Here is a 15,330-nt window from a genome sequence, read left to right on the forward strand (position 1 = left end):
ATCATTTCTTTTAAGCGTCACAACCCCCTCAAAATGACTCGTGATAATATCACAATTATATCCATTTTGTCCAATAACATATTAATCCATATTAATTTAATCCCAATTCAAGTTAGCGAGTGCTAAACTGGAAGTAGTCAGGTCGCTCAGTGGAAGTCTCTAGTGACCCTGCTCTGTGAACCACATAACAAAGGAGTAGTGCCGATCATTTGGGTATTTGTAGATGCGAAAGTTGAACTTTTTTTGGCTTCATGAGCAGCCTCGAACGCTGTCTCCATTTTTCTTTATGAGTTCATGACAAGAAACTTGTCCATCTCTCTGTCTGTTCATCAGACGACGTTTCCAGTTCGAGTCTTCAAACTGTTGGGCGTGGAGACTCTGATCGTGACGAACGCTGCCGGCTCATTGGCTGACGGCCTCCAGCCTGGTGACATCATGATCATCAAAGACCACGTCAACTTCCCCGGTCTGGCCGGTCTGAACCCTCTGACGGGACCCAACAATGACACGTAATTGACACAAATGTTGTTTTCGTTGTTTAGGTTGTATGATGAAGCTTGTTGTCGTGTTGCTGATGAGGGTTTTGTTTCAGTTGTTAATCATTTGTTGTTTACAGGTTCGGGCCTCGTTTCCCGGCCATGTCAGGTTGCTATGACAAAGGCCTGCGCTGTCTGGCGATGGAGATCACCAAGCAGCTGGACGTGGCCGGCCTCGTGCATGAGGGTGTGTACGCCATGGTGGGGGGGCCGAACTTTGAGTCCATTGCTGAGGCCAGACTGCTGCATCGACTGGGCGTGGACGCTGTCGGTAAGACACACACCACGGGTTCATCCTCTGATGAGCAGGAAGTCTGAATTTAATAATGTTGGATCCTTGTTGGAAAACTAAATGCTAAACATAACGTTATTTAAAATCTTTCTGAAAGCAATATGAACTAAAATAAGTTTTAAAATTAGTTTTGTATCACGGTACAACTGGGGTCAGTGGTGGAGGAAGTATTCACATCCTTAACTTTAGTAGAAGCACTATTTTTTTTTTAATTGAAGAAAAATACAGGACACTAGTTGGGAAAAACATCAATACAGTGAAATACAAATGTTGCTATACATGAAAGGAAAGGATAGCATAACAAAACAGAATACAGAAAAAAGGGTCTTAGTTAAAACCACAAGGCAAAGAAAAAAAAAACATTTAAGAGCAGCATTCAATTATCAAAACAACACGTGTCTGGATATATTGCATCCACATCTTTCTTGCAATTTTGTTAGACTTACATTTTTCAATGTGGAGAAAAGGTAAAAGTTCTAATACCACACTGAAAATACTCCAATTTAAAGTCCTGCTTTGAAAATGTTGATTAAAGTAAAAGTATTTAGAAAAAAGTAATGAGGGAAAAAGTGTTTTTAAAGTGTCAAAAGTAAAAGTTCACTGGGTGGCCGGTGGCACAGTGGTTAGAGCAGTCGCCCTACGTAAAGAGGCTGAAGGTCCTCGAGGCAGCGAAGCAAAGGGCCGCAGGTCGGATTCAAACCTGCAGCCCTTTGCTGCATGTCTCCCCCTCTCTCTCACCCCATTTCCTGTCTGTCCTATATAATGAAGACTTTGCAAACTGCCAAAAAAATATTATTTAAGATATATCAACAATGATTAAAAGGAAAAACAGCAATTCCACGCAGCAGGGCTGAAGTCAAAACCAAGTCCAGGAAGAACAAGTCTAGTTCAAGACCATAGACAATATTGTTTTTCTAGTGCTGATTTAAAGAGCGAAGGAATTCGGATGGATCTATAAATAAGACTGTCTGAACATCAAACTAATCAATGCAGAGAGTTTATGCAACATTCTGTAACTGATCCTGAATCAGGAACAGGAACAACTCGACCAGTTCTCAAGAGCTGAGTCCAACAACACAGGAGACCAAGACAAGTGCAAGACTTCAAAAAAATCCATATAACTTTATTGATGCATGAAAAACTATTATCAAGACATTTACCAAGCAATTTCATTAATTTCAACTCTACTTATATTTACTGTTTGGTCATTTGACAAATAACAAAGCATCATCTCTTACAGTATAAGCCTTTAATATGTTTTGCGTGCAAGAATCTTACGTCCGTGATCATATTCAGTACAACAGTACTCGCTCTTGTGCGATGGCGCTCAAGTGTCTTGTGTTTACAGGTATGAGTACGGCTCCTGAGGTCGTCGTGGCAACTCACTGCGGTCTGAGAGTGTTCGGCCTCTCTCTGATCACTAACAAGGTAAACACACCAATCAATGCATCAAAGTATCAATCAACTCGATTACTACTAAGATAAACTGAACCTTCTGGGGTCAATTTGGTGACTGATTGATTGACCAATTAAAAGATCAATTCAATGATGTACTGATTAAATTGATTGGTTAACTAACTCACTGCCTGACTGACTTATTGATTGATTAATTGATTATTGATTTATTGATTAATTGATCAGGTGGTGAAGAGTTACGAGGACATGGACAGTGTAAACCACGAGGGGGTCCTGGAGGTCGGCCGGCTGCGCTCTCAAACCGTGCAGCAGCTGGTGACTGAACTGATCAGCAGGATGGAGATCAATAACAACACCAATAATGCTGTCTGAACGCGCGCACGCACACACACACACACACACACACACACACACTGTGTATATATATATATATATACAGTATATATGTGATTGTTGAATTTACAACATTTTTTTAGAGCTTTCTCATATTTTATTGTCCATGTTATTCTGTACTTTTGCTGCATTAAAAACGTTTTATATCAACATGGTGCCTAATAATTCTCTATCAGGGTACATTTGAGTGTAAGTATTAATTTATGATATATATTAATATTAACGATGACCCCTCTGTCTGATGGTGCTTTAATATAAAAAAATATGAGACAAAGGTTTGTTTTTTTTCTAAAGATTCCTCTCTTGTACATTATATATTGTAAAAACATTCACTGACTTCCTGAACTACATTAATCTGATTAAAAACATGCTGACAAACATCCTGTTTCCTTTTTGTGTTGACCAACGTACTGTTAGTACGCCGGAAAAAGATTTAGTACGTCCAAGTACATAGAGTGTCGATGCAAAATGCAAAAAATAAGACGATCAAGGCTCAAAGTTTAAGTCATTGTTCTGAAGAAGTATTCTGTCCCAGTTGTTTGTATACTACATGCAACAGTACGTACTATAATTAAAAAGACAAAATAATGATGGATAATAATTAGCACTAAAAACAAAGTACATATGAGACTGAGGAGAATGTTTTGTGTGCACATGTTCAAGACAACGTCACGGATTATTTTTGGTCTTGAGGAAAGAATAAGAGTTTATTATGGTTACAATTTACTTTATACTACTGGGACCAGAATCAGTGGAATAACCTGACAATGATTTACTTAAAACAGCAGACTTTCCTACGTGAAGATGTTTTTCAGATAGACAGCTTTAAAGTTTAAATGAAATCAGCTTAGTTCAGTTGATATGGAGCCTTTTGCCAACTCTGATTGGACGAGGAAGATTCATACAGAACAGAATGTTTTCATTCAAATTTCTCAGAACCGTTTAATCTTTTGGATGATTTATAGAAAACTACAGGATCCTACAAGAGAGGCAGGTAAACAATCATTATTACAAGGACTGTTATCAATGTGACTGTATGAAACTATGAGTGTGAAGTGCTGCTGGTGTCCGGTAGAGACTGCAGTGTTGATTACAGCCACAAAATGAACAGCATTTTGGCTAGATTCTATCAAAACGTCTGTTTAACCTACAAATATAAATGAAGGTGTAATGTTCTGAGTCAATTGAATAGTGTTATCTTTGTAACCAAATATCGTTTTAACGCCCTTTGTGTTTACAAGAGTGGTCAAAAGGATGCTAACACTGGTGAATTAGCCGTGTGCTCATCTCGGCCCTAGTCGGACACTCAGATCTCCTCGCTGAAACACTGGGAGCTACTGGTCTTTCATATTAACATCAATGTTAAACATTCAGGACCATACTTCAGTCCTTCACAATAAAGTTGCATGCTTTAACAGCTCCAAAATATACGTTTCAATTTTTAATATAAACCGCCACCTGAGTCGCTCAGGCTGAGCGTCGCCCAAACGTTCTGACTGCTTTCTCTCATCAAGGTCTCTTTATTTTACTAATTTGACGTGTAAATGTCTATGTACAATTATGAAACTTCAATTGTAGATTCTTAGAAGTGTGTAAATAAATTCTACTTGCACTTCAATGGCAATCACCCAGTAAAAGCACCACAAAAAGACCGGAAACTGCTGAAGACCAACGGCGTCTGACTGGTGATACGGTTATATTACCAGTAATAAAGGTAAAAATGGAAAGTTTGAGACATTTGTGAGGGTTTTGGACGAATTTACACCCACTTGCTTTAATGCACATTTATCAATTTGGGCCAGACAAAAAAATCGCAAAAAGGAAGAAGGTGCAAAGTGCAATGTAAACAGATTTAGGAAGTTGAGCCCCCACGGCTGCTTACTGTTCCCAGCTTCCCATTCATTGTCTAAGCTGCTTGATAACGAGCAGCTGAAGCTTGTCAGCAGCACGTAGAAACCTAAAACATCCAGGAGCAGGATTTGAGATGCCCGGTCTATGTGGTAGCGTGGCGGCGGGTTTCAAGAGGGGCGTCGAGTTGCCAGCTCTTTATTCAGGCTACTCTATGCAAATCACACATACCGAACTAATCTACAGTAAAGACACATTTAGAAGCTTATTCCTCAACTAAAATGTTTTCAGATACATATTTTGGTGATCTGTTTTCGTAAAAAAGTTTTCAAACCAGCCACCATGTAGGTGTAGTTTGAAACTCGTGAAAGCGTTTGTCCAGTCAGGTGCAGCCATCGCGGTTGTAGGCAAGTGTAGCCTGTTTTTTTTGTTTGTCAGTGGTCATTGAAGAGAAATTGATAATGTTCTAGTGACAAGTCCATGAAGTGTCCATTGCTGGAAATCAGGGTGACCCCTCATGTCTAAAAAAAAAAATGCACCGGGAGGACCGCGGATGAACCACCTCGCTAATTCTTCTCTCATCTGAGGTCTTGGGCAATGAGGATGGAACAAAAAGAAATGTCATATTTTCATCAGGTTTTCTACATTGTTTTTCACAGTTAGGGGTTTAACGCATGCTCTTGTAATAACATTGTCCTGTTGCATCCTCTTCTTTAAAGGTATAAGCTTTTCTTTACTGGAGAACTGGCACCACCTGCTGCTTAATGATGAACCAACTCCTAATAACTGCACAATGGTAGTGGATGGAAACAGGCTTTAATTTGCGTTTTCTTCTGCCGATTATCTCAAAATTTACTGATGATAATGTCAAATTTACAACGCATTTGGATGGATACCCAACTAAACTTTATTATCTTCAAGAAAATAATTTGAAGCATCAGAGGGTAAATGTTTCTTGTAAAGAAGAAAAGTGTTGGTCTCAATGTTCTGAAGCTTTCTATCGTGTATTTAAGGAGTATTATTTCCATGTTGGCTATCCTCGATTCTGTTAAAAGCTCCAACACAGCTGCTAAATGGACCTTGAGGTGAGATGATACATGTTTAACCTCAATGTCATTGTACCTTTCTTCTCCCTGAACAGGTGTTGTTGTTGTTGTTGAGGAGCAGAGCCCGTCGCTGCCCGCTGTTGCTCAGATATGACGGTGACCTCTGAACTCTTCTTCGTGTCCCTGGTGGTTCTGCTGCTGGTTCTGATGGTTCTTCTGGTTCTCTGCTGGATCCTCAAACACAGCAGAAGCAGGTAGGATCACGATATGAACCTCGGCATCAATATCTTATCTGTGTGAAAACCAAACCAAGTTATCCACTTCTCCACTGATTTGGACCAGAATAAAGTTATTATAGGTTTGAAAATGAGTGTTTCTCGGCTCTGCAGGTCCGAAAGTGTGTTGTGGTTCAGAGTTATGAAGTTTCACTTTGGGTTCTGATTCCTCAGAAATCTCACAGAGCTGTGGATCTCAGCAGGACGACCCACTCGTGTCCTGACTATCCGAACCGAGCAAGACCACGCCCAACAGCTGATGGACCGCCTGCTGGACCGGGTCTTTCTACAGGTGGAGCCCAGACCAGATTCTGGAGAGGAACATGAAGAAGAACCTGCAGAGGGTCTCGGAGTAGAACTTGGATCAGATCCAGAGGTCTCAGCAGCAGCTTCTCTTCCCAGCAGAGGTGGGTGTTACTGAACCAAACATTAAGTTACAAATAGTTTAATTATCTTCTTTTTTTAGATTTTGAAATTAACTTCTGTGGCTGACCTTGAAGCGCCAAAAAGAACTTAAACTACATCATCAAATTAAATTTAGAGAACTTTTTCATGTTTTATTTCTCAATAGCAGGTCGCTGCTATTCTGATCATAAACTCTGCAGGACTATTTTTAAAATCAATATTCTGTGTCAAATTATTGATCCTTGTAATAACTGAGGTTTCTTCATGTTTTTTCTGTTAATGTTTTTTTGTGGAGATTTTCATCATCTGAATTGAGGCTCTAAACATACATGATGTCGTATTTTGGAAAGATTGTAAAGTAAACTCTTTTGGGATGTGTAGGAATAATTTTGCCCTTTGAGATGTTAACCCTTTAGTTAAGCATTTTTATAACTTAGAATGAGTATCTTTCTCTCAGATATTAGTTCAGTCAGCAGCAGCTCCACCTGCTGGAAAATCCTATTTTTTAACCTTTTTTAAAAATGCGTTTTATGTATTTTTGACTGAAGCTTGATGTGGGTTTGTTTGTCTCCTGCAGCAGTGAACTCTCTTCATGACAAACTGTGGAAATGGATCACTATTGCAGTCCCTCCTGCAGGTGAGAAATAAGTTTGTATGGATAAAAACTCACATTTGTATTTACATAAATCAACAAAAGAGAATTATAATTTGCCTAATTTCTGTACTACATTGTTGGCCTTCACTCCAGCCACCCCACCGCCTCCTCCTCCTCCTCCTCCTCTTCCTCCCACCAATCAGGATCAAAACGATGACCTCGGCCCACAGCGGTCAGATGCGCCTCCTCTCTCCTCTCAGAGTTCCTCCTGCAGTTTATCCTGGGATGAGGAGCAAAAACACGATGAGTCACAAGTTTAGAGAGAAATAAAGTAATCAACTGTAATATTTAAGGCTTTTTATTTTTACATGAATAACATTTAAACTCCCACTGACTGTCTTCTGAAAGATAAAAAGTCAAATAAAAGTAATATGTTTATAAACATACAGAAGGATGAGCTGCTTTTGTGTAATTCTGGCTAAAATCAAGGGTCCATTGTTTAAAAAACCTTGACATTGCAATTACATTGTAACTAAGAATGGGCAGTTCTTGGTGAAAGGTCACTTTTTCAAATAGCTGGACAAAAAGAGATAAATTACTTTGTTTTCTAAAGCAAATGTAAAAGAAAGAAACTTTGATCATCTGAACTGATGAACTGATCCTCAGTGTCAGTCATATCTGTCCGCCTGCAGAGGGAGTAAGGGAGCTGCTGGTGGAGGGTGGATGATCATTGATTGGCTTCATGTTAACTGAGAGGAACTGACTGGTGTTTTAGGCTCACTGGATTGGACGAGGTGACGTGATCTGGGAGGGAAAACTCCTCCTCTTGAATTTTAAACCCTTAAACTGAGGGGGTGGATAAAATCTAAACATCTGTGATGTGTTGAGTTTCAGTAAATAGAGACTCACACTGCCACAGAGGAAGTGATGTGTGTTTTCTCTGTAATCTAATTTTCCATTTCCAGATTCAGGGGTTCCTATGCAAAATTAAGAATCCATGTTATGAGATAAAATAGAAAAGCCTTAGCCAAAGTATCTTATAATGACTTTCTATTCGTCATTCCGATCATCCGCCTTGTCAGTAAACTGGTCCTTCATCAGCTAGTTAATAAAGTGGTATTTGTATCAGTTACTCCGGTCAGCTTGCTAGTTAGTAAACTGGTATCTTATTCAGTTAGTCCTTCGTCAGCTGGCTAATAAGTAAACTGGTCCTTCGTCAGTTAGCTAGTTAGAGAACTGGTCCTTTCTCAGCTAGCTAGCTAGTAAACTGGTGATTGATTCAATTGCTAGTTAATAAACAGGTACTTTTATCAGTTAAATTATCATCTTAGTAGTTAGTAAACTATTTTTTCAGTTAGTCCTTCGTCAGCTAGCTAGTTGGTAAACTAGAGATTGTAGACCTATGCTAGGGTGACCAGACATCCCCATTTTCAGTGACATCTCCCTGGCTACTGCTGTCCCTAGAAATGTCCCTGGTTTTCACTGTGACTGAAAGATCTGAAAATGGACAATAGGAAAAAATGAAAAGATTAAAATGTTGACTAAACGACACGTAGCGTTGCAAACTCTACTACTCACAGGCTAAAGCCAGAAAAAGTGCTGCAGCCCAGAGCTCAGGGCAGAATATTTTGATTGTTGAAATAACAGCGCAGAAGAATATTATTTTCACTTCGCGAGAGGAAGCTACAGGTATGCGATTCTTTCATGGAATTAGAACTAGAAACAGACAACATTAATACATTTATTTTTAGTTTTTATATTCAACTTAAAATGTCAGAAGATGCATTGTTAAAGTTACTGTTAAAAATGCACATCCAATAGAGTGAGTATTGGCAAAACCAGTTGTCATTTTCATGTTGAGGTGCAAGGGGGTGTTCTCAACAGCTGTTTGCTATTTTCAACCACCTTAAAACCATATCTTTTCTAAAAACCATTTACCCCAAGTTGTCATTCAACATGAACTCTGGCCTTTTCCATTTCAAACTCAGATTAGATCAGAATCAGAAATAATTTAATAATCCCAGGGGGAAATTGTTTAAATCATTCAAATCTTCCCCAAATCATGTGAAAATCATATGGTGTAAGGAGGAAGCCTTAGTTTGGGTGAAGTGTCCGGCTGGTACCTGTCGATCACAGCTGATTTTATGGATATTCAGCGACTTTGAACTGAGGAAGAAAGCAAATTGTTAATAAATTCCTTTGCAATTTAGGAGAAATAGGGTGAGAGGAACTGCTTTATGAATGATAAGGGCAGTGGCCCCATTTTAGTTTTTCAAAAACAAAAACACTACATGTTTTGGAGGTTTTTACGCCTCTGAACCAAAAATGTACCCAGATTTTGTCTCAGAATCAGAATCAGAAATACTTTAATAGTCCCAGGGGGAAATTGTTTGATTGAAATCTGGTCACTGTAGCCTATGCATTTTATGTTTGTGACTATGAAACAGCCCCTTAATGTGACTTTAACACCAGATAAAAAAAAGTTGTTATCATGTCATGTGTTATATTTATTAAACTAGTGTATACTGACTGAACTGTTTCACAAAGCCAAACAGGAAGTGACTAAAATATTCCCTGAACCAACTTTAACCCTCCACAATGATAAAACACACACACACACACACACACACACACACACACACACACACACACACACACACACACACACACACACACACACACACACACACACACACACACACACACACACACACACACACACACACACACACACAGAGAGACTCCTCGGTTATCTGTTTCTCCTCTGCTGTCGCTGTGACACCAATCCGCACACACACACACACACACACACACACACACACACACACACACACACACACACACACACACACACACACACACACACACACACACACACACACACACACACACACACACACAGACAGAGGGAGGTAGATAACTCTGTGATTCCACTGCTGAATTTTTAACGCTGTTGTGGAACTTTTTTTTCCAGGCGGGTTACTGTGGCACCAGGGTACTGTTACACCAACAGAGACAGAGAGACAGGGTTCAGATCTGTTCTGTTGTTTACTGAGGCTGGACGGACGCAGGACTGTTCATGGGGTGCACGGTAGGTTACTCTATAGGTCTATTGCATGTTATTTTCTGCTGATGTTTTATATCTTTGATTCTTTTAGCAGTCTCTTACCATAAATAAGCATGTGTTAAATTTATGTTTTCATACATTCATTATTATTTCTCACCTGTGGAAATATCCGATAACTTTATATCAATGTGTAATTTACAGATATTCTACATGCAAAAACATGCATTTCACATTTAATATCACATGTTATTTTTACCTATTTTACATATATAATATGAAAATGTGAAAACTTACATTTCTTTAAAAAGGGTTTATGTTTGATGTCACTTTTATTAAAAGCACCTAATGTAGATTATTAACTCTTTTCAATAAGCTAAGTAGAATCCATGTTTTATATGACATTTAACTGTAGATAAGAGATCTCAGACCTTTGACCTCCAATAATTAAAATATAATTTCTGTTTGCAGGATTTTTAAAGATGTTATACCCAAAAGAAGTTAAAGTAACTGTTCAAACTACGCCAAAAGAGAGGCGCTCTGACCTGGTCGTACTTGGCACCTTTAAATACCTGAATTATTTATCGTAGGAGGTTTGTTTCTATGTCTGTGCTCTCTTATGCATACTAGAGGTCCTCATGGGTCCATTTGGTTTCTAGTAACCAGGATTCCACCTGGTACTATCGTTTTATTTATACATAAAATCACACTGTACCCTTTTCTCATTCAACTAACAGTGAGTTTACAACACTACTCAACACGCTCTGTGTCATCAGTCATGAATGTAAAGGGATGTAATCTGTCACAGGAAATGTCCTCCTAATGTAAATATCGGAAAAAAGACATTAACCTTGTGTCATCAGTCTCTGTTATCTCTCTGACAGATTACTTTTTAAACTCTCAGTAAGAAAAGTCTTGTACCTGCTTATTCTATCTTATGTAAACAATCATAATACACACTTTCTTTCCTGGTATTCCCTTTCTCTCTGATGTTTTTCTGCCAGGCTTTAACTCAAGTCGTAGGCTCAGAGAGTCTTTTTTTGCAGTAAAGCTTTTACCGTCAATGCACGAGTCACATTGGATGTACGTTGTGAAGGCCAACATATTTAGCATTAGAAATACTTTGATTTATTCTTATTTGTTTAATCTTATTGAGACAGGAAGTCTCTTGATACTAAACGATAAAAAAAATGCAATGTGCTCGGTCTGCCATCGGCTCAACAGCTCCACAGTCTAGGGCTTTTATTGTGAAAGGTCGTCTTGAATCGTACTAAAGGTCTTCCATGTTGTTGTTTTATAATTCTCATGTCTTGCGGTGTGAAAGCTCTGAAAAATGTACCTTGTTTCAGAATAAAATGACACCTTTTTATCACCACATAATATTTGCGTTCTGTGTGAAAGTACTCAGTTCAAAAAAATATTCTGACATGCAAATTAAACGCACGTAAAATGGGCCCCCATTGTGTGAAAGTGATGTGAAGTTCTCGAAAGGAACGGTTCTTCAATTGTGCACAAATTTCACTGTCTGCTCTAGATACACGTCACTGCAGAAATGCTCTTTGCTCTGTTTTAAAAAATGGACAGAAAATTCAAAACGGCAAAGTAATGATGTGTGGTCGTTTTGAACTCCAATCAAAAGACCTTTCAATAATCTTAAAGACCTTAGTGAACCAGACTTTGTTACATCTCCTTCCCTAGGTCCATCCTGTCCTGATGCCGTTACTGTAGCAACATGACCCTCAATACCCAGAGAGAGAAGGAGGCCCTGCGGCGGCGAGGCAGCACGCCGATTCCTCCTGCCCACTTCTGCCATCAACCGTCCTGGACTCAGGACCTTCAGGACCCTCGGCTCCCTGGCTGCACACATTCGGACCCTGAGCAGCTGCGCCCTCAGCGCAGCCACCCTCCTCTGGGACAGTCGGCTTCCTACCACCCTGGAGACAAGTCCCTGCACTACCGCGCCCAGTGGAGTTCAGACTCGGACGACGACTCGCAGAGCGACTCGGACTGTGTTTACAGAGTGGTGCTGCTAGGTGACCATGGCGTCGGAAAGACCAGCCTCGCAGGAATCTTTGCCGGGATCACGGAGAAAGATGAACAACCTGGAGGTGGGATGTAACATTTGGTTGTCAGAAAGCTTATCTAGTTTCTCACTTTAGGCAAACCATGGGGACAGCTACAAACTTGTGGATTACGCTGGGGTCACTTAGCCAATTCATAATCCGTTCATTAACAGCCCGGTCTCTTGCCATTCTTAAATTTGTCTGACGATCACTGTTGGTCCTTGACAGTCGTCTCTCCAGTTAGACATTTTCTTTGTGTATATCACCCTTCTTCCTCATATGTTTGTTTCCAAACTGCATGACAGAAGCGTCATCAGCACTCCCGCTGTGAATATTACAGCCACTGACGTGCTCTATTCACACATGGGCTCCATCGGACGTTACACAGGCAGTAGGGTTCTCATGTATGAAAGGGGCTTTGTTCTGGTAGCTCATGTCGGCTAATTTTAGTAATCTCTAGATGGACACTGCTGTATAACTGAGTCAGTCACCTTGTTTGCTGTCGTTGGTTTCCTGTTAACAATTTTACTAACAGGGTATGATTCTTTTTTTAATCTGATGCGGCCATTTTTGCCCCTACTGTCTAAACAAAGTGTGTGTTTGAGACAGAAATGGACATGTACTTAAAAAATAAATAATAAAAAAAGCTTGATGTAGGAGTAGTATTGGCTTAAACTGGTTCATATTATTATTTTTAATTACATTTTGGGGTATTCTGAGATTCCTTGAGTCATTTTTGCCTCCATTAAGTTCTGATAGTGTTTACAAATGTCTCTTGTGCCCGGACAAACTATCAGGTGACCAACCTGATAGGAGATTTGACCTTTCAGGAACTATGCTTATTTTCTGTCTTGGCATGAGGAGGATGAGAAGATTGATCCCACTCTTATGTCTGGACAGTAAGCTACCGTCAGCAGCCGGCTAACTTAGCTTAGCAGGAAGCCTGGAAGAAGCGTGCCTAGCTCTGTCTAAAGGTAACTAACCTGGTAACCAACCAGAAAAGGTGACTTGTTGTTTCTACACTTTGGTTTTTGTACAGTTTAAACAGACGACACACATGTGCTGATAGGGGGAAAGTGGTGTCAATCTTTGAATCGCCCCACCTTTTATACTCTTTAGTGCTCAGATTCTGTCTCTGACTTTGTTCTGATCACGACCTTGACTGACCTGACATCATTGATCAGCTCCTGTGTCACGTGTTGATTGGCCTGAGGCCATGATTGACAGTATTGATCCATGAACAGTCTGACATGTGAGGGGACAGAGCTGTCTGCTGTTGGTTTATTAGGTCGACTGAGCTCTGCGTCTGGTTACGCTCTACCTTCAGACTGATGTTGTTGCTCAGTGCGATGATATTATTTACATCAAGTTGTTTAAGTACTCCTCCAGTCAAAGTTTTTTTCCTTTGTGATTTTAGGCGGCGGGCCTATGAGGATGAATTCTTGCATCACAACTAGTTTCAACTAGAGTCAATCCCGGTCCAATATTCAACTTATACAAGTGTGGAGTAGGTGCCTTTTTAAGGATTTTATTGTGGAAATTATACTTTTTTTATTGAAAAAAAAACACATTCTTATTCCAACTAGACTATTTGGTTATGTCTTAATACATGTCTGGAGGGGATCCTTAAATGGGTTGTTGTTGTTGTTTACCAGCTCGTCTCTTTATGATCTCAGATACAAAGTGCAGCTGTGATTTATTGTTGGTCCTTGTTGTTTATTGTTTTTAGCCTTGCTCTTGATTAGGAGTGGCTCTAGGGATGAAGGTGTTGGCCGGTCCACCACTTTGATCCAGCCTGAAATAAGATGCTATTGGATATATTAGTAAATAACGCTGGAGAGCCTTTCATTTCGTGCCATCATCAGGTTTGAATGCATCCAAAGCTTTGGATTATGACCAAAACCTGACAAACTATGGACATTCCCATTAGCCTCAGTCATTCTTACATATTACTGACGATGGACATTGTAAACATTATAAATATCAGTATTTGTTAGCATTGTTATTGTGAGCATGTTAGCATGTTGATGTTAGCATTTAGCTCAAAGCACCAAAGTACAGCTTGCATCATGGCAGCAGATACTCAGCCTCGTTATTTGTTTGTTACAGAGGAATCATACGAGCGGACACTGACTGTAGATGGAGAGGAAACCACACTCATCGTCATGGATACCTGGGAGAATGACAAACTGGTACAGTGTGTGTGTGTGTGTGTGTGTGTGTGTGTGTGTGTGTGTGTGTGTGTGTGTGTGTGTGTGTGTGTGTGTGTTTGTGTGTGTGTGTGTGTGTGTGTGTGTGTTTGTGTGTTGCTGAAGTACAGCTGTAGAGCATTAGATGTCAGTTTTAAAAGCAGAGGATTACGGGTGTGTGGCGTTCAACATGTGGCTGATTTCAATGTTCTCACACTTTGTTGAGATAAAAAGTCAAATCATGTTTTATGACAACAACCTGATATTTACCAGAGAATTTCCTTAAGAAGACATCTTTCTTTGCTTAAGTCACTGAAAAAACTGTTTCAAAATGTTGATGTTTGTCCATGAGTTCATTCTGTTGCCAACCTCTGTGATCAAGGCAAACTTGCTCCTTCACAATAAATGCCTTCTAGTGGTTGACTTCAGAGAGGCTTTTATTGTGGAATAGCAGTTTACAGCTTGCAACAATATCTTCAACTGAAGCTCTGACAGAACAAATATATGCAGCTGCTGTGTATTGGACAAAAATAAGAACAGAAGCGTAGTTGAAGAGTCTGGATTTTAAAACTAATTTCTTTCCCTCCATTTCGGTCTTCCCTTCAGGAGGAGGAAGACGACTCCTCTCGGGACGATTGTCTGAAGGTTGGAAGCGCTTACGTCATTGTCTACTCCGTTACCGACCGCTCAAGTTTCGATGCCGCCTCTGAGCTCCGTATCACGCTGCGACGCACACGCCAGGCCGAAAACCTTCCAATCATCCTCGTGGGTAACAAGAGCGACCTGGTCCGGTCCAGAGAAGTCGCTGTGGAAGGTGGGGGTCAAAGGTCACAGGGGGTACATACAAATATCGATATATGACACAAATACATAATGACTGACTGAAGCTAATTATAATAATTCATTCTCTTTCTGTCTTTTACTTTGCAGAGGGCCGAGCTTGTGCTGTGGTATTTGACTGTAAATTCATCGAAACGTCTGCGTCTCTGCAGCACAATGTGACGGAGCTGTTCGAGGGCGTGATCCGACAGATCCGCCTCCGTCGGGACGGAAGCGAGGCCGTCCAGCGGCGACGCTCCATCTACAAACGCAAAGAGAGCCTTACCCAGAAGGCTCGGCGCTTCCTGGACCGACTGGTGGCACGCAACAACCAGCGCATGGCGGTCAAAGTGCGCTCCAAGAGCTGCCACGACCTCGCCGTCCTCTGA

The 15,330-nt window shown here is 40.3% G+C and overlaps 2 protein-coding genes across 2 annotated transcripts in view; both read left to right on the forward strand.

Moving 5' to 3' along the window:
* The window catches only part of pnp4a (purine nucleoside phosphorylase 4a), a gene marked incomplete at its 5' end in the record, with an annotated part of 6,630 nt that extends 3,916 nt beyond the window's left edge, over nucleotides 1-2,714 (forward strand). The window contains 4 exons of the mRNA XM_083938666.1: nucleotides 334-509; nucleotides 617-807; nucleotides 2,177-2,256; nucleotides 2,470-2,714. Coding sequence (XP_083794792.1) covers nucleotides 334-509; nucleotides 617-807; nucleotides 2,177-2,256; nucleotides 2,470-2,616 — 594 coding nt within the window. The 3' untranslated portion in view covers nucleotides 2,617-2,714. The remainder of the gene's footprint in view (nucleotides 1-333; nucleotides 510-616; nucleotides 808-2,176; nucleotides 2,257-2,469) is intronic.
* Nucleotides 2,715-11,602: 8,888 nt separating this feature from the next.
* Nucleotides 11,603-15,330, forward strand: rem1 (RAS (RAD and GEM)-like GTP-binding 1; the record flags this gene model as incomplete). Its single annotated transcript, XM_083939410.1, has 4 exons — nucleotides 11,603-11,978; nucleotides 14,043-14,125; nucleotides 14,729-14,936; nucleotides 15,053-15,330. 4 exons carry the CDS (start codon nucleotides 11,603-11,605, stop codon nucleotides 15,328-15,330), a joined length of 945 nt encoding a protein of 314 aa, XP_083795536.1.

Source organism: Echiichthys vipera, assembly GCF_963691815.1.
Source record: "Echiichthys vipera genome assembly, chromosome: X".
Classification (NCBI taxonomy): domain Eukaryota; kingdom Metazoa; phylum Chordata; class Actinopteri; order Perciformes; family Trachinidae; genus Echiichthys; species Echiichthys vipera.